General features: G+C 37.8%; 1 protein-coding gene across 1 annotated transcript in view; it reads right to left on the bottom strand.

Annotated features, from left to right (window-relative positions):
- Nucleotides 1-25,435, bottom strand: part of LOC121861501 (DNA damage-binding protein 1-like) — a 61,784-nt gene that overhangs the window by 10,796 nt on the left and 25,553 nt on the right. Inside the window, exons 8-21 of the mRNA XM_042359299.1 lie at nucleotides 25,214-25,435; nucleotides 22,534-22,693; nucleotides 18,318-18,426; nucleotides 16,592-16,770; nucleotides 14,025-14,185; nucleotides 12,733-12,863; nucleotides 12,244-12,428; nucleotides 9,555-9,678; nucleotides 8,693-8,900; nucleotides 4,002-4,180; nucleotides 3,334-3,414; nucleotides 2,884-3,054; nucleotides 2,633-2,742; nucleotides 1,636-1,805 (exon numbers count right to left, since the gene is read on the bottom strand). Of these exons, the coding sequence (XP_042215233.1) occupies nucleotides 1,636-1,805; nucleotides 2,633-2,742; nucleotides 2,884-3,054; nucleotides 3,334-3,414; nucleotides 4,002-4,180; nucleotides 8,693-8,900; nucleotides 9,555-9,678; nucleotides 12,244-12,428; nucleotides 12,733-12,863; nucleotides 14,025-14,185; nucleotides 16,592-16,770; nucleotides 18,318-18,426; nucleotides 22,534-22,693; nucleotides 25,214-25,435 (2,190 nt within the window). The remainder of the gene's footprint in view (nucleotides 1-1,635; nucleotides 1,806-2,632; nucleotides 2,743-2,883; nucleotides 3,055-3,333; nucleotides 3,415-4,001; nucleotides 4,181-8,692; nucleotides 8,901-9,554; nucleotides 9,679-12,243; nucleotides 12,429-12,732; nucleotides 12,864-14,024; nucleotides 14,186-16,591; nucleotides 16,771-18,317; nucleotides 18,427-22,533; nucleotides 22,694-25,213) is intronic.

Consider the following 25,435-nt stretch of genomic DNA (forward strand, 5'->3'; position numbering starts at 1 on the left):
CTGAAATTCCGAGTGCTAGTTTTCAAAATGTCCACTAGTAAATGGAAAGGGTCTTACGACAGTGGTAGAAAATATAACAAACCAGGGGACGATGACGAACTAGACGTTTTTGCTTACGCCAACTAGTGTTATCAAGTTCTCCACCACCATTTCAGATTAAGGTAAATCTTCACTGTAGATTATAGATATTATGTCTATGTAATTCTTGGGCTCTCAATTCTAATTGAAAATTTGGTTTTATTACGACATTTTAAGTGGATATTGTAGGGGATACTTTTATTTTGTGTGGATTGCAAAAATAGCCTTGTGCTTCCCATCCAAAAAGCTTTGGCCGAATTTTGGGCAATTTGGCCGTGAGATGGCGTGGAGTTGGCCGTGAAGCTTGTCGTACATCTGGCAACCCTGCCCGGGACGTGGGGAGATGCTGGAGTATGATGACATCTCTCAGACTGCCCAAAACAGAAAGGTTTGGAGAGATTTTCTCATAAAACGTGTATGATTTCATCTTCAGAAACTCGTTCCCATGCTGGGAATGGCGAGTTTTGCCTGAATTTCCCTGAAGGCTCAAAATCCACTCTGGGTACTGGAAAGTTCCAGGGACAGGGGATTTCAACTAATGGGAAGATTACTTGTATATTTACTTCCAATATATGAGTTTAATTTCAAAAGTTTAGACTGACATATAAGAATTCGAACATCTAGTAAAACAAACACCTTAAAAAGGTTCCTGATATTTGTAACTGAAGTACAGATGTGCAATGGCAACGTGTTTACACAATGGAAGAAAGGAATGGTTTGAGTAAGTTGGTTAGTATGATACAATTCTAGTCAGTATCAAATCCTGAAAAAAATTAAACCCCTTAGCAGATATTTAAAAAACTGACAAACACACTGAGGTCCTAAAAAACAGGTAAGGAGGATGCATGGAAGCCTCTTGTAATAAAGCATTCAAGATCCAGATACCTGTACATATTAAAGAATATGATTGTTTATAAATTGGAGCATTTAACTTTTGTAGTTTTTTCATGGGACATAGTAAGGCCCAGTACCTAGTGCTGGAATGTACATGATGATTTAAAGTCCAGTAATAATCAATTTTCATAAGGATCCTCAAAATTTTTATAGTGCTGGGTTACATGGGTGGATATAATGTACTGTATAACATGAGTTGTGGTATGAATTGCACTGAAAATATGAGAAATACTGACATCAGTTTTATATAAGTAAAGGAATATGGAGGGAAGGAACTTATTTAAATTGGCAAACCAAATTATGATGCAGCAGCAGTACCTGAGTACAAAGCCAGAGATTTTACAGTAAAACATTACTTTAAAAAAAGTGAATAAGTAATGCCAATTTTAGTGGAAATTCTACCTGTGCCATTTAAAAAATTTCTACAGACAAATTATCAATTCATTACCGAGGTGTGATCAAAAGAATCAACTGCTGTACAGGAAAAATTTTACAGCAGAAATTTTATGTGAACCATCTATATATTGAGTAACTAACTCAAGAACTTTCAAGTTTTCACATTGCAAGAAAAATTGACTATCAATGAGATTAAGAGTAGGCAAGCTTGATACTTCCAGTTTCCAGTCTTTATACCTACTAAATATTTTTAACCAGTTTACTTACCAAGAGCACCATGTACTGTGCCATAAAGAACACATCCCTGGGTGACGGTGGATGCCTCGGGAACTCCTTGCATTACTAAAGTGCCGTGACGGAACACATTCACAAAATCTCCCAGGTGGAACCTCCCAACCTCTTGCATCTGCTGCCGTTCTTCATCAGATGTGGCCGCACTAAGGGGAAGGCCAATGTTAATTCAGTAGTAACTCACTCTAACAGAATAACACCATATATTCATATACAGGTATATAACAAAGCTTTGCCACAGGAGTACAGTCCCCATATCCCAGCATGGTATAATTTTGTATAGGGTACTGAACTATGATTTATTCACTTCTAAGATTTTTTTTAGAAAGCAATTTTATATCTGTATTAATAACTGACTGAATAACTTTATTATTTAATTTACATGAAATTAATTCCTGTACTGAGATTAATATCTGTTTCAGGGGTTTAAAGTGTTGCTGTATTTTTGTTCAAAGAAGTTCCAAATATTTATTTGAATATCTAGTTAGAATATGATCACTAGATTGCAGCAAGCTGGAACATTATGATTCTTTAATTAGCGAGAAAAGTTCACCAGTGACGTAGTGAATTTACAAGTAACAGTTTTTAATGTGTTATATGTCAAGTGAAAAGCTATAATCAGACTTATAAGAATTTAATTTGTATTGTACTCTCATATTACTGTACTTTTATATAGTGTCTGGAATTCTTATTTTTGCATGTTACTAATGTGTTCTTTTAAATATTGAATCTGAGTACTGTATGGTATCAATATCCATCATATTCTTTTTAAGGGAATTCTTAATTGGTGATCTTTTTCTTTTGGACTTAGATAAGGTAACAAAGATTGATGACATTGTTCCCAAATTCATAAACTACATCATAATGAAACCAAGTTAAGTGAAGCTACATCAGTTGTGGGATGTCTGTACAGTTTATGTATGAAATGCTTACAGAGGATGTGTTGAATAAAAATCTGTCTGAGAATTCTTACCTGTCTTTGTGACAAACAAAGAGATTATGAGAATGTTCTGCTCCAAGGAAGAGTTCATCATCTAGAATCTCAATTGCTGTCATCCAGTTTGGATCATAATCCCTGGCAATCTGCAATATCATATTTTTGTGTATAAAAGTTTTGAGAGTGAAGGGGAGAATTTTATCTAATTTCTGGATCAACACAATTTTTACTTCACATGGTTCCCTTCACCATTAGTAGTTGTACTCTACATAATCAAACATCCTCACCTCTTCAAAGCTGCCTTCCAATGTCTTATACTGTAGAAGCGTCATAGATCGCATGAGGTCACCCACAAGGATGAAGTCACCTTTTGTCTTTAGGCACAGAGCAGCAACATTGTTGAAGTGTGAACACTCAAGTCGCAATTCTCGTTCATTCGTCCATTCAAACAGTCTTACCTGAAAAGGTTAGTTAAAATTTGTATGTCTAATGCTGAAGGTTCAATTTCCTTTATACTGTACTACCTTTAACTCGACATTATTGTAATATTAAAGGCTATTAAACTTTGAACTTTGACCAAAATATCCTAAAATTAAAAGAAAATGTCCTCTCCGTCAAGGCAAAGTAACTATATATACAATATCAAGTGCTTGAAACTCTAAGTCATGCAACACACAACACAGGTTCAAGTGTCCCCACAGAGCAAGAGGCAATTTAACCCACTAAATATTACTCACAGTACTTGAGATAGAAGCCAGGAGCTTGCCCTGAAACTCGCATAAAGAATAACATGCTCCCTTGATCTCCTTCTCTGCCACCTGAAATGACAAGTATATCTTTAACTTATTATGTTTAACACTTACAATAATATTATGGTATTTACAAAACCCATAAATGCACTGCTATAAACCAGTACATGTGAGCATGTGTGTTTTATCTCACTAAGTTTTTCCTGCATATTGTATAGTGACCAGAAAAGAAGAACAGATACACTCTTTTATTTACCCCCTCATTACTTTTGTTATATTATTATTCTCTCTCCCTACTAGAAAAGATGTATTCGATTATGGTTCACCCCTTCCACAATGAGGGCTCAATCTGGTTTATTCCTCCCCTCACATAAGCCAGGAACACCCATCAGCAGTATGTTCTTTTTCTTTCTTAAAAATCACTCGACACCAAGCTCTCTGGTCATTCACTAACACTACTGCTTCCTGGATGCTGATTACCATACCATCTGGTTCCTTCCTCATCTTATCCTTCTATTTCCTTCACATCATCAAAATCTATAAATAACAACCACTCCACACTGAAATTACTGTACTCCTATATACAACTAGAAATATTTCCTAAACATATGCATAATGCTTAATTCTGAAGTAATTATTCATGTAAATATACATACCTGTTGCAGTTTACCCTCGGCAAATGAGAATAAAATGATCCGTCCTTGTTTCGACTCAGACTCCTCAGGATTGACAAGTGCTGTCCCCACAACATAATACACAGTTGGATCTTCCTTCAGTCGTGTAGAACATATGCTGAGTGCATACTCCCCAGGGTGAAAACTGTGGCAGTGAAGCACTACACACAAATATACAACAATCAATACAGTAGTAATAAAAATAATGATAATAATAATAACAATGCCAAAGCAAAGACTACCGACTGCAGCTGTTTTGAGAGAAATAATAGCACGACATGATTATTTTAATTGGTTTAGGGTTATTAAGATTCCCATCATGCTCATAGAAACACTGGAATATCAAACTTACTGGTAAAGGCATAGACATATGTGACAGTGGGTATGGCAAAGAAAGCAAGAGTAATTGAAAACAACAATAGGTTTTCTCTTGGCTGGCATATTTTCTATACATATTTTGTTTTAACTGGCCAAATTTTTCCCACCAATCCTGTCTTCTCATACACAACCAGTCTTAGTTTTATTTTCATTCATGTTTGATTAGATTTTCTTCACCATTATAATCCTTTTGCCCATTTAAAATCATCATTGCATTGTCTACACACACACAGTAGCTTCCCCATTTTTTTTTAACAACTTAACATTCCTATGCAAGTTTGCTTTCTTTTTTTGACTCTTGCAAGTCTTTTCCTACAATGGTACATGATGGCTAGAATCAAGAACAACATAAACTTAGTCTCATTTGCTGTCATTCATTCTCTTTTAAATGCCTTAATATATATGTTTTACTCCATTATTTCACTTAACAATGACAAGGACCCCAAAAATATCTACTAGGTGTTTAACGGTTATTTAACCCTCTCGCACACGCAATAAGTTTTTAAGTTTCTGTGACCACGACAAAAGTCAGAATGGGATCTGTCATCGCCACTCATGTGCTGTCTGAGCATCTTCGTTCTGTGGCCAATTTATCCCACAAGAATTTTTTATTTTTTTCATAATTTATACATCACTGACTTTGTTATTGTTTTGGCACAGTGGTACAGCAGTAACGTGCATAAATCTAAAAAATATGTCAAGGGTTCGAGCCTCAGCCCGGACATCACAGGTTTCCCAGTCCCTGGTTTCCTCCTGTACTAACACTGGATAGACCGCCCAAACGGTTAGTAAGATGATAAGTGGCGAAAATTATATAGAAAAAAATAATAATAAAATAAATAAAATAAAATACATAAATAAGATGAAAAAAAAAAGGACATTTTTAAACTCCTAATAAACATTAATTTTTTCCCAACATCATATCTCGGATATTTTCTCCCAAACCTCTTAGTACAGTACAGGGGCTCCTCTACTTAGTTCCTGAGGTCTGTTCTTAAGTCCATTTGTTCGTAAGCCCAACATTACTCGTCAATACTGAATACTGTATACAGCATTGTAAAAAAAAAGTTGTACAAACAGCTATACCCCAATAATACTCGACAGTATTTCATACCAGCCTTAAACAGTATTTTAATGTATGAACAGCATGTATAGTAATAATAAATAAACACTCACCATGTTTAGCCTTTTCATTTTCAAAGAGACTTATGGCCTTCCGCTGAATTAAGTTAAGGCTTATAGGCATGCAGTGCTGATGCTGGTCTTCCAGCCACACACTCAAAAGTTTTTCCATCTCTGCGATCACTGAGCCTCTTTTCTTACTAATGATCGTAGAATGCATTGGCACAGAACCTTTCACATGTTGCATAATGCGCTCTTTGTCCTTCAAAATTGTCACAACAGTCGAACGATTCATCCAAAGAGCATTTGCTATGCTTATCATTTTCTCACCTCTTTCACAACGCTTTATAATGTCCACCTTAGTTTTCAACGTAGTAGTGCGAAGCTTCTTACTACCACCATCACCACTGGGGTCAATAATATTCGTCAAAACCACAAATAACCACGAATAACACCGTGAGGCAGCAAAGGATCACAACAACAACAATGGCGCTGGGGATACAGGGTGACGCTGAACAGCCAGCGCCATCTATTGCACGGAGGTTGAACGTACGACCCGGCGCGGTTTTCAAACAGGCAATTGGACATATGGACAGGTTTGTTCGTATCTCTGAAAGTTTGTAACTTGAATGTTTGTAAGTAGGGGAACTCCTGTACATCATATTTATAGAAGCAGAATTTTTTGAGCTATCCAACGGTGGCTTTTAAATCTTTATACATCTAATATTATTAAATTATAGCACATTGTATAGCTTGTAATGTTAGGAAGAAAAGGGTGGTCTTAAATGTCCTGTAGCACTTGTAGTTATCATATAATCAATTTTTTAATTTGGTGGGCTTGCATTTTTCCAAGAGTCATGCTCCTACGTAATGTTGAAGGGATACAACTTTGCTCATTTATACTTACACTTAACACAATCTCCCTCAAAATACTTTAGGTTTTGTGTTTATTCAAGACATCTTCAGGTCATGAGACCCACTAATGACTAATCCCACCCAAAAAAGGGTGACCTGCCATTATATGAGACCACTAATCCTCCACCCTACCTCCATCTGATATTACATCAGGTCAGGTCAGTTACACGAGACCCACTAATCACCCACAGCTCCATTGAAGTGGAAAATATCAGTCTTTGCTGCAACACACAGCTTCATTCACGCCCATATCATATAGATTATTTATTTTTAAATACAATAAGTTCTCGCTCAACGTCGGCCCACTTAACATTGTTTCGGTACTACGATGCTAAACTTTAGAGACTAAAAATTCGTTTAACGGATGACTCGGTACAACGTCGTTTGAGTCGTCGCGGACTACTTTTTACCTTTTTCACAATATGTATTTAGGATGGTGTGTGCATGTAAATGATTAAAACTAAATGAAGAAAGTTACTATATCTACTGAAAAATAAGTTGAAAAAACATGTACAGTACTTAATGTACTTAAGGGACTAAAAAAATTATCTTGTGCAAAATATATACCGGGTAATGTTTATATTTGTATTATTTGCTGTCTTGCAAGGATTCTAGCAATGCAATTTATATTCTGCTAACTTCAGTCTGTGCCATTTTATAAGATAAAAAATTTAAGCCTAAACCACCTTCAATCTTGCCAGCCGTCCAACCAAGGTTACCTAGTGGTATTTAGGTATCTGTCACATAGAGGAGTCTTAAGTTTTCCTCTTATAAATCTCAATGAATGTGACTTTATCTCTTAGGCCCCAGGTGACATTCCAGAACGTCCGACTAGCGCGCCCCGGGTGACGTTCCAGAAAGTCCGCCTATTTTCCCGCCATTTTTTATTATTATTATTATTTTTGGAAAAGTTTATTTTTTTTTCCTCGATTTATCCCCACTGCAGGGAAAGGGGGGGTTGTTACTGCTAGCAGCACCCTAACCCGGGACTTAAGGGTTAAAGTAATGCATACAAGCACCTCACCAGACATCACACAAGGAGTTTTGAATTTATGTATATGCAATGTATTTCATGGGGCAAAGGGAGGCTCAGGAACAAAACTCTCATATTTTATCTATTTCTTATGGGGAACATTGATCAGCTTAACGTTGTTTCGTATAACGTCCCATTTTCAAGAACGTAACCCCGATGTTAAGCGAGGAATTACTGTACATATCTTTATTTAACCAAACATTTAGAGAAACTATTCTGGATTATTATAGTAAAGAAATTGAGTTTCTAACTTAATTAGAACTACATTTACGGACTCCGGTGGTTCAGACTCAAGGAAAACATCCCCAGCACCCAGAAACATTCTGGGGAAGTGGGATAGTGTCTGTCTGTGCAAGATGTCTAGTTTAAACACTCAGAAACTTTCCCCAGTAACCAGAAAAGATTCCGGGGATAAGGAACTCTTCAAGGTTTGAGAAAGTCGTCTGGTTAGCCGAAAATCTCTCATCCCCGAATGTGCTCTGCACTAATTGTTCTGGCTAACGGGAATATCACTGTATATGGTGGAGGCGGTGGCAGCGACAAACTGCTTATCATTCTTCCTCGGTCTTCCTAATTTTGTTTCCTTGCCACCATCACTTTAACTATCTCTTTCTCTATCACTTTCACTATAACTGCTTGATAATCCTTTGAGGTAGAGAGCAGTTCCTTGTCTCCCAGATATTTCCCATGATAATTAACCTTGTGGTGGATGTTCCATTATTGTTTGAATGGATTTATAAAATTTCAAATATTTTCACTGTGAATATAACAAAAAACACATTACAGACACTTGAAATCGCTTGAAAAAGTGTTTCACTATAAAACATCACAGTATTCCTAACTTGTACAGCAGGTGTAGTGGAGACAGAGATGTAACATACCAGCTTGGCTGATGGGAGAAAACTGGCAAACAATTGACCCGCACTTATCTCCACCTGATTTTTTGGAGGGGTGGATTTCTAAGTTTTATGAAGCGATTCGTGTCACCAATGCAGTTAGTGCTACCCAATAATATGACACGATTCGTGTCATGGTGCGCGAGAGGGTTAAAACAACTCAGCATCAAACATCAATTCCCATAGACAACTCAACACCATGCTCTCTAACCTAAACTTGAACACATTTACTAATTCAAAAAGCACCTGGGCTTTTGCTGGAGCCTGCTACTTATTCACCTTCCAAAATTTTTAGCTGTTTTTTAACACTTCAACACTCATCACTATACCTTCAAAAGTATTTTGAGATATGATAAGGAGGCTGTGAGTTTCAACTTCTTGTCCAGGTTCTGGAGGTGGTTGTACTGGTGGCTTTAATAAGCTGGAAGTGGTTGAGGCAGCAGAAGTAGAGTGGGCACCCAAGGAGGCACACGCGCCACCACTACGCAGACTATTATTATCCATCACATCTACACGCATTGTTATCACCCCAAAGGTCTGAAAGCATTAAAAGACATTAATTAGCAAACAAAATTTGTCAACTTCATACAGTAGAATGTCAGCTAATAAAAACATTAATATGCCATGATAAAAACTGAAGGCTTTTGTGAAATGTAAGGGGATATGACAATTTTAACTCATAAGGAAATGTAACAAGTACCTGTATTTTTTGGGGGGTGAGGGAGCATCTGTTAAGTTATTAAATAACTTCAGTGTTTTCCAGCTAGATAAGGAGGATCAGGTGTACAGTATTATATATCAAAACTGACCATAAAAAAAAATCCTATAAGCCTGTGTGATATACAGTGAACCACAATTTCCAATGTTTGAATGTTCTAGTGATGGCTCACTAAATAGTCAAGCACCATTTAGCAATACCTGAAGGACTTAGACCCCTCATGTAATTCCCAGCATAAGGCAACATTGCACATATGCATCTTTCAACTTAAATAGTAAAGTGTGTGTGTGTGTGAATGAGGGTTAAAGTGCTCAGCCAACTAAGACAAGACATTATTTTTTCTGCGCTACTATCTCACCAGATACATGCTGGACAATTTACTTGTACTTTTTAGGTGATACATATACCACAATACCTGACAGCACTGCTCCTTAATAAAAAATATTTCCTTACTGTGTCTTTAAAATATTCACCTCTGTCTCTTCCTGATAAGCAATGCGTCTTGGTGTTTCTCCCAGTGGAACTGTGCGGATGTGTAATTTTTGTATTTCATCGATGGTTCCAATGGTGATGCCCTCACTAGTGGCTAGGGCCAGGCTGAAAAGTATATAACAATAAGTTGCAAGAGTACCGGGGTCATTTGATACTTTGTAAAGATAAATAGTCAACTGTATTACTTTTTTTAGTCAGAAATGGATGAAGAATAAGTCTCAAAATTTAATGAAAACTTCTGTGTTATGTACTATGGCATGAGTAATGTACAACTGACAAATGCAAATGAGTTAAAAGTACTGGTAACTTCATATTAAGTAATATAGTAATATGGGAGCTGCAAAGAAAGTATGAAAGTATGGAAGCTATGAAAAGTACAAAAAAATTAAAAGTGACACAGTAAAAAGGATTAAGAAGAAATATGCTTCTACAATACAGTAAAGCCTCGAACAACAACGTTAATGTGTCCTCCAATACTGAAGTGTAAGGTGAATCGTCTTATCGTGAATCATTAATTACCATTAAAATAAAGCAATAATAATGAGATGCGTTCCCATGTGTGACCTTTTCATATCTTTTCTGTGGCTTCTTACCATCTTTTCCCCCCAAAACAATACAATTAATGAAAATTGCAAACTATATTCTTTAAATAATGTTTCTGAATGCACTTCATACAATATATGTGAATAATAATAATATGGTCACACAAGAGGAGATGGGACACCATTGTTTTCGTTTGTTTACAGCCGGGATTCCGGGACGATAGTTCTACACGAGAAAATGAAGAAAATAAGACCTTGGTTGTAGCTGTAGTAAAAATAATGTAAAAAAAAATGAATATACTATATGTTTTAAGTAACGTTATTTACCGGTTAATGTTAATAAATGGAACAATCGAAGTAGCTAACCACTAATGGCAAAGAAAAAAAAAAGAGATGGACTGGGAACGCCAACATATACGTGCACATTTAAGGATACTGCGTCATATATCTTAAGAATATGTACAAAAGATTCATTATTGTTTATTAATAAATATGTATTTGATTTAATTAATCTTTATATTGTATATGCGAAAATACAATTCATTAATAATACGTAGAATATTAAAACACACAAGAGGATAAGAGACGACATTTTTGTCAGTGTTTACACCCAATGTCAGTTATCCACCTGAAACTGAAGAAAATTAGACCCTGGTTGTTGTTGTAGTCAAATTAATGTAAAAAATATGCATGTTTTAATTAATGTTATTTAATGTACAGTAGAAGTAACCATTGATATTAAAGAAAAGGTGACTGCTAGTGGAACGCCAATGTATACGTGCACACTCAAGGAAACATAGTCATATATCTTAAGAATACGTACAAAAGATTCATTATTGTTTATTACTGAATATGTATTTGATTGAATTAATGTTTATATATGTGAAATGAACAAAGTAATCCATGAATAATACGTAGACTATTAAAACACACAAGAGGAGACAAGACGGCATTGTTTTCGTGAGTGACGATGGTTCTACATAAGAAACTGAAGAAAATAAGACCCTGGTTGTAGCTGCAGTGAACTTAATTTAAAAAAAATTGAATACCTGTATATATGTTTTAAGTAATGCTATTTAATGTTAATAAATGGAACACTAGAAGTAGCTAACCACTAATGGTAAAGAAATAAAGTAAGACGATTTCGAATGCCATCGTATGAACAGTAAATGCGTACATGTGAAAACATATCGTCACTTTTCTACATATGAATATGAAAGCAACACTTATTTACTGTGTTCATTTATGTTTTAAATAATATTTACGAATGTAAAACTAAAATTCTATTCACCAATGGTGGTGAAGTCTAAAACTTTAGGACAGCCAATGAATATTGTGTGAGTTTTTACTGGCTGAAGTTGTAGCTTTCCATAAAGCTGTTGTTGAGACTGTTACTGAACCGGAAGTTGATTTTGAAGCTGCTTTTGGTGCTGAATTTGATGGTGTAGCTGAAGTTGATGGTTTAGGCCTTCGAATAATAAAGCTGTCGAAAGAACCTTGCACAGCTGCTTTCTTTTCTCATTATACATCTTTATGTAGAGGTCATTTACATTTATTTAAATGTTAATGCTTTGTTCTGTTAATGGATCCACTTCAGAAAATATGTTCATTGATTGCTCCATAAGTATAATATCCACAGACCTCTCACCTTTTTTCATATCATTTTAACACATCTAGTTCCTCGGATAAGCTTAGACACTTTCTATTAGCTTTTGAAACAACACTACCATCACTTGCTCTCTTGCTCATGTTGAATAGGGATGCAAAAATGCTGTAAGAAACCTGAGAAAGTTTTTCTCCTGTTCCTGTTCCAGATGCGTGAAAACAAAAGGCCCGCCAAGCTCCGACTGTTGTTTACCACTCATTAGCAAGGCAGCTTCTTTGCGCAAGGCGCTCTTCATTTTTTTTACACTATTTTTTTTATAATGCATATTGGGATTTAGTTATTATTTATATGAAAATGTAATTTGATTTGATTTTTATTATAATTTGGTCGTACTTACGAATGAAATATGGACGTAAATTGAATTGGGTCCTAAATTAACTAGGGTTTTAAATATGAAAAGTTTTTGGTCGATCTGTTATTATCGGAGGCTTTACTGCACAAATAGCTAACAAATTTTCTTACCTACTGGGATATGCTTCTGCATTAAGTGGACACATATGTGTTACTTCCCTCAGGTTGACTTTGGAGAAGACTAGCTTATGGTTAGATGAGTAGATAACAGTGGGTCGATCTGAACAAGCAAAGACATTGGTGGATGAAAGGGAACGGAATCTCCTCAGTGTTGTTGGTTGGGTTCCCAGAACAACCTGCAAAATAATATTTTTTACAATAACATACAAATAACAAAGGGTTAACAAGAAAACTATGTAAAAAAAAAAAGAGTGAGAGTTAGAGAGGGTAAAGATAGAGAAAATGGAATAGACAAGAGAAATGCACAACAAAGGAAAGAGGAATGAATAGGGAACCATGAGAAATAATGAAGAGGGGGAGTTGATGGAGAAAGAAGAATAAGGAAAAAGGAATGACAATTTTATGGACATACAGAAGGACAAAAACATAAGAGAGACAAGGAAGAGAGAGTAGGATTTAACTCAAATGTTCATAAGTTACCTTTTTTTTATCAGAGAGGTAGCCGGTCGCAGGAGCATAACTGAAGTAGAAGAGTTGACCATCACCCATGGCACATAGCAGGTAATGATGGCCTTCAAATGTGGTCATCAATATAGAACGAGGGATGATGTCTGGCAATGGGTTAAGAATTCATAAATTCATGTTGTAAGCATCAGCTGATCGTCTAGTCTGCCAATACAGTAATCGGTTCTAAGTTTACATTCATTTCCAGTGGAGTAAATATCAAGAAGGTTGTGCTCTTTAATATTTTTGCATTTTTTATATTAAAATTATTTGTCATTCTAAAATTTAGTTAACATATTGATAATATAGACAGTACAGGGAACAGTTTTTGTGTGCCCATCAGCTGATTGAATCAACCACCAACGCTTCTCAGTTTAAACTGTTTACAGTGGAGTGAACATCGAGTTTGTTCTCTTGAATATTTTTGCATTTTTACATTAAAATTATTGGTCATTCTGAAATTTAGTTAACATATTGATAATATACAGTGCAGAAATTATTATGAAACACGAAGAAGGCATTAAAACCAATGCACTCTGTAAAGAATAAGGCATGCCATCATCGACTGCCTCTAGAATCAGCTGTTTGATATGTAAACAAAGCTGCCAGGAATACAACACACACCTCAAAGTAAGTTAAAATACAGTATTCTATTGTTTTTTGTTTTTCATTGTACAGTACACAGTACAGTACTGTATTTAGTTTATATTTAATGTTTTGTTAATTCTATTACTGGTATGTATACTTTTTCTGTGAGTTGAAACTAATTACCCAATATCCCATTGAAATAACAGATTCGGTTAACGAACGACCCTGTGGAACGAATTGTGTTCGTTAACCGAGGGACCACTGTATATATATATATATACACAGGCCCTGATCCATATAAGTGTATAAAATACTCAATGACTTAGTTATATACAGTATCTTCCATACAAATGTATTATGTAATGGTTACCATTTTTCATTCAATTTGCAGAAGCTTTTAGGTACTATGTGAATATAACGTACCTATTACGCAAATATATATTCTATAATATCATGAAACTTGGATATGGGATAATGGTCCCCTCTGGTTGGTTTTTTGAAGGGTATCAGTGAGAGGGATAACCTAGTTCAATGAAGAGTACAAGCACTGGTTTATATAAAACAAAATCAAGGTTACACACATTTTTGGTTCATGTATAAAAGTAAAACATGTTTTCTTCTCCCAAAGCAACCATACAACTCCAAGGAATGTATTATAATTATACTATAAGCTTTATTACCTCCTCCAAGGAACTCTTTGGCATTTTCATCCAGTGAGGGAAGGGCAAGAACTCGGGCAGATATGTCTGTCCAAAGACCAACAGCCACCACAGAAGCCATTTCTTCCTCCCAGAGTGGTGAGACATCCAGGCAGGCAACTTCATGCTCCACAGTGGTTGATCTGAAAGACAAAGACTTGATAATTCTTTGATGCTGTCATGGGTTGCATTAGGCTTACCCACACCCCCAACTCCAAAGTTTGTTTTACTAGAGATAAGGCACCCGGCGAGCCATGACTATGACATATCTTTTCCATTAGTGGTATGTTAGCCAGTCTATAGGGGGAGGCCATTGAGACAGTATTGTACTGCTCATCACTTCACGCCCTAAACCACATTTTGAGTAGTATCCCCTAGGCCATGGATTAGTTAAGACGTCGCCCCCACCCTCTCCCTCCTGAAAGGAACGGGACACCACACAGAGTCCTCCACTGCCACCCTGTCCCGTGGACCGTCAGTGACACGAGACTAAGTGTGCTAACCTAGGTTGCTATCCCTGTGGAAAAATCACGTGTGGATGCCTGGTTGCAACAAGAGCAATCCAGGCTGGCCTATCAAACCTACAGTAAATGCTTAATCAAGTCACGCTTACAGAGTTCTCCTGCACGACGCCCGTCTACAGTGACCGTGATCGACACAAGACTAAGTGTGTTAACCTAGGTTTGTATTCCCCGTGGAAAAATCACATGTGGAAGCCTGGTTGCAACAAGAGCAATCCAGCTGACAGTAAATATCACTTGAAGAATTAAGGCTCTGTTAAGTCATACCCATAGTAGAGTAATCACATGTGTCCCCAAGTTGAAAATTCTCTCTTTAGAAGATAAATTTTATTACAGCGTGAATGTGAGTGACTCATATATCCATACAAATTGAAAATCATTGTATGGAAGCTTGCCAAATAAATGTAAGTGCAATTATTTGCCCGTATCTGTGATCCTATCTTATTATTACTAAAAGTAATGACTGATTGGTTATGGCAAAGTATAATCAATAACTTAGATGGATGTTGGAAATTAATGGAACTCATTAAATCATTATTTATCAAGTATAAATCATGGATTGTTGGGTGGTGGAGTGAATAATCTCCTGTAAGAAACCAGTGTGAAGGTATCAAACTCTACGGTAACAAATATAAGAAACACAATATAATATAAACTTTATATAACATCCACACCTAAACTACCAAATCCGTGACAGATGCTCATATCATTACCAAACCTCTTATTTTGGGAAAGTCTCTTCACCTTTTTCTTCTTTGATGTAGGGTGGTCTAACAGGTCCTTACCCAAATTCTTAGCAGTCTACAGGCTAAGGATTACTCCATGCCCTTGGCAAGATAAGAGTCCACCTAAGGATTATTCACCACTGACAAGAACATCCTACAGCATTCCCCGAGTTCATTTTGGTTCAGTGTGTGTGTGTGTGTAAGGTCTTGTGTACAGGGAGGGAAACCAGTCTTTCTCTCTCGCCTTAAATTGAACTCGGAACCCTTCACATCTGAGGTAATTGTTCAACAACTAAGATTTGGAATCTTTCATCCATTTATCCAATAAAGATGTAAATTGTGATAACATGTTACTGGTAAAAATATCTTTGGTATAAGTGATGAGAAGCTTTGGCCAGAGTTAGAAGACTTATTTGCAGAGGTTCCCCAGTACAATGGTCTGTTATGATGTGCAAAATAGAGGATTATGCTGTTCCTGTCAAGTAGGCAGCCTGTCAGGTCAATCGAATCCTCAGGTCAATGCATTCAGGTGACCTGATCTTTCCCAACTACATGAGGATTATATTGACTTGACCTGACCTTACCTAACTTCCAGAGGATTAGGTTGACCTGACCTTTCCTAGCTTCTTACAACACCCCCCCCCCTTTGACCCTTGGTTGGTCAGTTGCCTTCAGGGTGTGAGAGACACAACATGCAGCTCTCTCTGACTTTGTATCTTTATGTGATCTGCTTTCGTAGATGTGTTAAATACACAAGAGCGCTTAAGCAATATTGTTGATTTTATTTTTCCCACATGGTTTACAAATTCACACATGGTTCTCTTGCATCATATTCATAATTTCTTCATATATACCTGTATATAAAACATGACTTGGAGTCGCACTGGATAGGAGGCGGCAGCACTAGATGGACTCTCACTGGAAAGTGCTTGGGAATCCCTGTTCTAGAATCTATAACCTTACCTACATATCTCAACACTATAAATAAAAACATTTAAATTTACTGAAAGTACTCGTACAGTATACCATAAGTATGATAATTTTACTTGACCTAATTTATTATGAGATTAAATAAGCCAATCTATGTTTATGTAATATCCAGGCTGTTGTTTTAAACAATTGTGCCTTCCTGCTGATATGGACATCTGAATAACAATTTCATCTGACTAACGACATCGCTGTGGCTTAATTAGTAAAGTACTCGGGGTTTTTATTGCAAGTAAATTATAAGTTTTAAATGGTTTGGTATCCAAAGTCACTGAGCATTATCATAACTAATTCAATAAAATATCAAGCAACTCACGCTTCAAGTTTCAAAGTAGCAGGTTGGATGGTGAGGTAATAGATGTGTTGTCCTGCAGCTGCCACCACTTGGTTATTGTTGGCTGCCACCACAGAGATGTTGCGACCTTCTGGTGGACGCCACTCACACACTAACTGGCCGTTGTTCTCGCTGACTAGTCGACAGGATGTTCCCGTTACCTTAAAAGTAAATGAGAGTTGACATTTATAATTTATAAGGGACAGCTATTTATTTTTCCTTCTGGAATGTGTACACAATCAGATATAGAATAAGGAAAATTATTTCTTTTAAAACAATATAAGAATATATGATACCACTCAGCTAGTTACTAATTTACAAACTATATTCACTCCACCCCACAAAGTTAAAAAAAAGAAGGGCAGTGCACTGTACTAAAGTGATAAAAAAATTAAAATACAATAAAAATATTATCTATATAATTATGAATTTAGTTATTACCCCTTAGAGAACTTAGTTATCATCGGCAACTGTTAGTAAAAGTTTTAGGAATAGTGTTGGATTTCAATACAATCCAAAGACTTGAAAGACCTGGTACATAACAAGTCTATAAACTCAAAATTCTGACTCATCATTCCTCTGTCAGATTATCATTTAGTGTTGTTATATACATATATTATCTATGAATTTATTTTATATGGGGATATTATACCTGTAGTATTTTTCTATTCATTGAATGGGTTAATTCAGGAAGGTTTACCGAGGGTTTGAATGCCTAAGCTCTGAGGCTTCAAGGTTGTGCCTCACTTGCTCACCACTCTCCTCTCATGGAAGGTAAGCTGCCTCCAGTCATCAGTGATTTTATTCATGTTTTGGTATTCCATATGACGTGTGAGTGATTATAGAAATGCTTGCCTCTGAGTACGTTCTTAGGTAATTTATGTTGTTGTGTTTTGCTTCCTATTAAAATGGAGTTTAATCCCGTTCTGTTTTCGATAATATTTTATTGTATGTACCCTCGTCAGGACTCTACTGGTGTCGAGGGCCAGACTCTGGAGGCATACTAACAATGCTGTGTTCTTATTGTTGGTCACCCTGTCTACGCCTGTGAGGGAACTACCAAGTTATCAAAGGCCATAAGAATGGCCTCTACAATACTTGATCTAAGTAGCCAACATATAACACTGTACTGCCCATGTGTCAACACTGATAGTATTCCTTCACCTAAACTTTTAAGAAAGTTTACACTTCATGCTGTCCCAACATTTGCAAGAAGGTTATTTCATGACTTTACAACTCCAGAGTATTCAAGTGTGGAGTCTTGCAAGCAGGGTTCTCCAAGGTTTGGTCTTTTAATCCTGGCCCCTGCTTCTAGATTTTGCTACCCTCATCTCCAATAGAATCAACAATAATATTCTCAGATAGCTGTCCACTAATACAAGAATCACTTTGATGTTTCTTAAGGGATTTATTAGCTCATTATAGTAATTTCTACTAGCCATTTCAAGTATAAAATAACTCATTACATTTACAACATGTATAGTCAACTTACAAGTTTAGAGCCTGATGTCTTATCTAGAAGCTCACTCACTAACATGAAACTCAGATACAAAATTGAGATACAGGGTATATGAAACCGAGGGGAGGCTAAAGTTATACTGGCATAGCAAAACTATAAGTACATGAGAATAACTTAAACTTAAACAATTTTTGTCCGGGACTAATAATATCATAAACTGGGACATGATTAACTCTCATAAACCCTCACCTGAAGTAACTGGTCGTATTTAACATTAGAGGATAAGAAAGTCTGTTGGTCTGCTACAAACCCTGCAACCTCCGTCTCCTCAACCTCCTCCCCACTTAATGTCAACACTCTGTAAATATATTAATCAAATCATATTAATGAAGATTCAGGATCTTGAGTAAATAAAGATAATAAAGTATCAGGATTCAGCACCTTTAGTTAATAAATATATGAAGTATCACATTGCTTTAACTCTCTCGTGCATCATGGCGCAAATTGTGTCAAATCCTTGGGTAGTACTAAATGCATCATGACTCAAATCGTGTAAAAAAAAATAAAAAAAGTAAATAAAAAAAAGTTTTCAAGACAATCGTGTCAAATTTCCGTGCATCATAGATGACCACATGATCTTACGAAGCAAGCTTCCAGAAAGTACCACTGTGTGGGTGGAGATAAACGCAGGTCCACTATTTTCCAGTCTTCTGTCAACCAAGCTGATAGGTTGCATCTGTCCTTTTAAACTCCTCTCCCACCCCCCACACTACACCTGCTATACACGTTAGGAATACTGTGATGTTTTATAGTGATACAGCTTTTCAAGCAAATAAAAGTGTCTGCAATGTGTTTTTTGTTATATTCACAGAGAATTTTTTTTAAATTTCATATTTATTCAAACAATAACGAGACATGCCTCACAAAGTCGATTATCATGGGAAATATCTGGGAGATGAGGAAACTGCTTCCTACTGTACCTCGAAGGGTTATCAAGCAGTAGTAGTGAAAGTGATGGTGGCAAGGAAACAAAAATAGGAAAACAGAGTGACAATGGCAAGCAGCATGTCACTACCACCGCCTCCACTTTCACGACCAGCACCATTACCACCAAAACTACCACCACTTTTCAGGTGATTCCCTCTACTGCTTCCACCTCATCAGCTCCTGATGTGGGACCCTTGACCTCCTGGGCCCCTGGGTCACATTTTGGGGTTCTACCAAGCCAAGCACATGGTGAGTAGGGCTCCTTATCACCCTCTTTCGCTCATCTCCCACCCCTGCTTTTGTTCATAGTGCCTCCCTGCTGCCTCTCCTCACTCACTCATCATTGACTGCTTCTTTCTCCATCACTAAAGCTCCTGTCTCACCACCACTGTCACTAATATCATCATCATTTATCCCACGTCCATCACTGATGAGGAAAGGGCGACAAGGAACGAGGCAGGATTATGGTGGTCGACCACGCGGTAGCCAAAGGAGGTGGTGGGGTCGAGGAGTAGGTCAAGACCTCCCTGCCACACCAGGCTCTGCTGCTGTAGCAGCCAGGCTATGCAACACATCCGGATCCACATGACATTGGATGAACTTCTCGCGCCTTTGTGCCTAATCATGGGCCCTTTACTGGAACTCCTGGTCTTCACGCCAACACATATCTTCACTTCATTCGTTCTGTAGTTGACTATCATGCTCTCCATCTTGTGACTATTCTGCCTAAACAACTCAACAGCCTTAAGGTGGTGCAAAATGAAGCCATGCGCATCATTCTAGGTTGCCCAAAATCAACCAGAATTGTGAACATGAGGAAAGAGCTTGGACTGCCCTCCCTATCTGAGAGGATAGCTCTACTTAATACCATGTTTTGTGTCAAAGTTTTGAAGAACAATGGTCCCCAAACTACAGCTCAAACTGAGTTGATGTTCTATCTAAGTAATCCCGACCATCTCGCTAACCTTCCACAAAAGACTCTCTTTGAGGCATGGCTTCATAAAAGTGATGCAAATCTCTTGAAACTGAATGTCCCAATCACCCCAGATGAACCCATTAATGCCATTCCTCCTTGGCTGGATATATCAGTTCCTATTAATTACACTCCTGTTGGTAGTAAGCAAATGTTAAACACCGATGTGATTAGATGTGTCACACTAGAAACTATTAACAGACACTTAGAGAGTATTAAATCAAGTGAATGTTATGCTTTTACTGATGGTTCTGTGCAGACAAACACAGGTAGAACAAGCTGTGCAATTATAATATAAAGAAGAGATGATAGTGTCAAACAAGCAAAGGCTGAACAACTGGGCCAGCATAACACAAACTGAACTAACTGGAATCTACTTAGCCACAGACTACCTTAAAGAAAATGGAGGTGGGGTGATATTCTGTGACTCTCAAAGTGCTTTGAAATCAATGAACAGCCCATCAGGCTTTATGTCTAAAGTTGTATGTGATATTAAAAAGAATGTAATAACTGCCAATGAGAACAACTTTCGTATCGAATTTGTGTGGATCCCGTCCCATGTTGGAATCAGGTATTCATGACCGTGCTGATAGACTGGCCAATGAGGCATGTAAGAAAGAAAATGTTGACCGTGACCTTGGCCTGTCCAAAGCTGTACTTAAAAGCAATCAAGTCAGAATCATGAACTCTGATCTAGAAGAAGTGAGAAATGCAGAGAGACCTGGCAGTTGTAGCATTAGTAAATATGACAAATTTTGTGACAAGAGGTACCGGTATGGCCAGCATAAGGACAGAACCAGACAATGTGATGTAGTCGTGGCCAGAATACAGACACATCTGGCAGGTTAGTAACGCTGTACCCATACCGGAACACTCAGCATGTAAACTTTGTGATAAACCTTTAAAGCATACACTTGAACACTATATTATTGAATGTGACACTGTCAAAAACTTCAGGCCACCTGGCTTATTGTATCTTGACCTTTGTAATTACTACATTGAATCAGGGGTGCTTGAGGACATTCTTGCTGTTTATCCCAAATTTGCTAGCCCACACTGATTAGTCTTCAATTAGAATATGACATCCGATGTATGTGAACCACTGACCTATATATACTGCTAATGAATATGATGTATTTCTTTGTGTGCGAACCTCTGTCCTGCATGGCAGTGAACAGTGACATTACCCACATGAATCTGACCTCTATATATATAGCTGTTAATGAATATGTCGTACTGTACTTCTTTGTGTATGAACCACTGTCCTGCATGGCAGTGAGAAGTGATACCACCCTCAGTGTCAAGACCTGACTGAATTACTCAGAATAGGCAAACTGTACTACAAGCTTTGCCAATAAATTTGTTAAACTAATTAAGCACCATCAGCCCCACTTCAGTTCTTCCAACTGTTCTTCACCCGAGAGATACTGTGGTACCTGACAGTGGAGACAATAAAGTATGGCGATTTTCTTGGCACATCAGCTGCTAAGTGGAGTATTTACAGTGAAGAGGAAGTGGCCAAATTCGTAGGGCTGGTCTTTTTTATGCGTGTGTTGAAATTTCTGACAAACAGGCAAACTGGCATGCAAGCCGAATTCATCATTACCCTGTCTCTGTAGAGACCATGAGTGAGAGCCGCTTCCGATCTTGGATCACTTCCATGCATTCAACAATCGTGCGGAGCCCCAAGATAGGTTAATAAGGGTTCACACGGTCAGTGTATAAATTAAGCAAAAAATATATAAATAAAATAATAATAATAGTTCTTGTGGGATAAACTGGCCACAAAACGAAGATGTGCAGTCTTAGAAAACAAAAAACTTTGCGACAGTAGAAGAAAAATCTGCAGAAAAAATAACATCCAGTTTTTTAATCAGATTTTAACATTTCTGGTTTAAATTTAGTAATCCGCACATTACTTCATAATTCAACAACATTTCTGGTTTCAATTTAGTAATTCTACACACTACTTTATTGTTCATTATCATGAGTACTTATAGGCATCTTGAAGAGAAAGGAAGAGAGGATAGCAATCATGAAACTTCATCTGCAAAATATAAATAGTGTGCTGAAAGTTTTTGGAGGAAGATGAGGGATGTAAGGAAAATACAAAACAAATTCCAGTACAATAAACACAGAGGTGACCAATATTAAAAACACTTCCATCAAACAAACTATTTCCTTCAACATTATATGCATATTTATATAACAATCAAATGTTTTATTCACTACACATCAAAGTTTTACTCATAAATAAAATTGTGAGCAATATTTTCAAATAATATTACCTGCTTCCCCACCACCATAATGCCCGCCATAGTTTTCTATGAATTAAAAAAAAAACTCTTAAAAATGTTTGTGGATATAAAACAGAAAGTACAATACTAGCAATAGCATTGACCCTTTAGATGGCAAAGTATCCCGTAGGTATTTTATTCAGGGTTAAAGGCAAAAGGAATAACATAAATCATAAAAAGCAAATGGGCATGGATGACCACCACCTACCTGGTGAGACCAACAAAGGAGAGGACGATGGTATTGTGGTGCTTTGGTGAGTTGACACTGAGTGACCACATGCCTTTGATGCCATCCAGCTCAATGGAGGCTTGTTCATGGATACCAATACCATTCCGGATGATTCGTAGCGAACCTTCCTTAAATGCCCCTGAAATTTGTCCTCTATAAATAGGATATTTGCAAGAGATGATAAAATTCAAAATATTATACTTGAAAACCTTCAATGCAATTTTCTCAGGAACCAGACTGACTATCCAGTATGTACCATACTGTACAGTAATCCCGTGTTTTTCGCGTTTTTATCGCAGTTGTGACCATTCGCGTTTTTTTTTTTTACTAAAAAATTATATACAGTATAGTCTGGGTTTACGCGGATATTTTATACGCGATTTGCCATTTACACGGCACCTCTCCAGATGCAGCAATTATTTACACGGTAAATGCCATTATATACGCAGCAAGCGGCGGGCAAGGTGCTGACGTCAGACTCGTGCCGATGACGTCGTGGACTGTGATTGGGCAACGTATCCTTACCACCCACGCACCCCCTCCGCCGCACGCTGTGATTGGTCTCTTTAACCTTGCTTGCCCTGCCACCAGGGCTGATGACCTTGGCCACGCCAAACCTCACTGTCCCCGCGTATACTCACTAGTGCCCAGGAACCGGTTTCGTTTTTTTTCTTTATACACAATGGCTTCCGCTGGACCCCCACCACCCCTGAGAAGACCTGAACTACCTGGCCCAAGGTGGGAGGCAGAGGCAAGCGGTGGCTGGCGAAGCTCAGTCTGTTGCTGTGGCATTGGAGAATGCAAGAGAGGCTGCACAAAGTGTTAGAGCTGCAGGCTTCTCCGAGACCACCAACGAGGACATCCTGGAGGTAATCAGGCAACCTGAGGTGACTGCGGACGAGATGTTGGAAAATGATTACGTCAGTGAGCAGCAAGGTATTACAGAACGACAAGAGCAGAAACTAACACATGCTGATGCGAAGGATGTCATCGAGTTAGCTGAGAGAATGAAGTTCATCCTTGCCAAAGACAGATAATCATCGCTACGAAGTGTCGAATAACCATCTGTTGAAAACCCTGGAGCCCTATGTTCAGCAGTATCACAACCACATCAATGCTAACCATCAACAAAGCATCACCAAGTTCTTCACCCGCCAACCACCGCAGCCAGCCCAAGTCAGTGATAGTGAGGATGTGGACTTCGAGGGGTGTGACGAGGAGGCCCTGCTAGCCTCTGTGGTGGATAGAGATACAAGTGATACAGGTGAGGGCCAATAATCTGCCCTCTGCCTCGGAACCAACCCCCCATCCCCGTGTCCCCAGCCATCTTTTCTACTAACGTAAGTGTTAAAAAACCTAAAATTATTGATATTTCTCTTAAATATTAATTGTGTGTGCATATCATCATAAAATTAAGATGTTATTTTTACTAATGTGCGTATTGTGTCGGCGATAGCCAATAAAAGGGTAGTCTGGCAGTCGGCCCAGTCTCTATTTCAATTAATCCCATATGTTGTTATTTTATTTACGTGTTTTGCTTTATACGCGGACCTCCATGGGTTTAATTAACCAAACCCAGACTATACTGTATACTGTATATATAATATCCTTAAAAAACAAAAATTTAAGTTTTGCGCGATTTTCGATATTCCCGTGCGGTCCGGCAAACAGACGCCACCCTTTCCCGCCGCAGACACCCACTGCTCCGAGAAGCCTCAGTCCACACGTGCCTACTGTACTGTGAACGCTACTGTGATTACCTCTTCTGTTTGTCCTCCCACGTGTATTCCACATGGCTCCGGGACGTAAGCCAGCCTCTTCAAAGGCAAATATTACTAGCAAAGACTCTAAAAGTGACCAAGAGATCAAGAATAGTGATAACCTTAATGGAAAAACAGTGTTATTGGACAAGCTCAGGGGTGGTATGAGCTATGGCTCGAGATGTGGTGAAGATTGACAATTCATTTGTCTTTTGTTAGAATACAAGTCTTCAAGTGGAGGAATGTGGGTGGAAGAGGACTGGCTGGCTGGCGTGACTGCGTGAGGGTGGGCAGACGTCGGGACAGCAGGGAGAGGCTGGCAATGCGGGTGTTGCCGACCTCAGCAAAATAACAAAAAATTATTTACTTGTAAATAAATTTTTTTTGTATATAACTGTGTTTACATTTTTCCATTATTATACTACAATATGATTAGTTTCAAATAATGATGTTAGTAAATGCCGGTACAGTGCATCAATCAGTGTGACCACTGGGCCGTGAGAGGAGAGCATGGCGTGGTTAAGTGCATGACGTACCTGAGCTGTTTGGTGGCCACAGGTACAGTGATTCCTAAAAGAGTATTAGCGGTTTGGGCTTTTCGCGGGGGTTTCAGGAACGTAATTCCCGCGAAAAACACTGGATTACTGTATGTGGGCAGCTGTCCAAGTTATGTAAAGATAGCTAAAATTAGAAGAATGGGTATTGGATAGACTGAAAAAAATAGAGTAATAAATAATGTGAAATATGGAAAATCAGGTGTAGATGATGATGTGACATATAGAAGAATTAAAATTAAATTGTAGATAAGAGTATATATGACCACATTCCAACATGAAACTGCCGTGCAACTTATTTGTCGGTCATCAATGTAGATACTCGAGGCAAATAACTAAACAAACCTGAGCACGTAACCAGCTGTCCTTGGCCTTGTCGCTCCAAGTCAACCACAACCATGTCAACAATGGGCCCCAGATTGTTGAATGTCTGCATGACTGTGACATACTGGCCTGAGGAGTCTGCTTCCGTGTTCAATTTGATTAACTGTGAGTCTCCAAGACGTGATCCTACAAACACCACGCCATTGTCCAAGTAAGTCAAACACTCGGGGATTGAAGTCTCAC

The sequence above is a fragment of the Homarus americanus genome, unplaced genomic scaffold, assembly GCF_018991925.1.
Source record: "Homarus americanus isolate GMGI-L3 unplaced genomic scaffold, GMGI_Hamer_2.0 scaffold24260, whole genome shotgun sequence".
NCBI lineage: Eukaryota > Metazoa > Arthropoda > Malacostraca > Decapoda > Nephropidae > Homarus > Homarus americanus.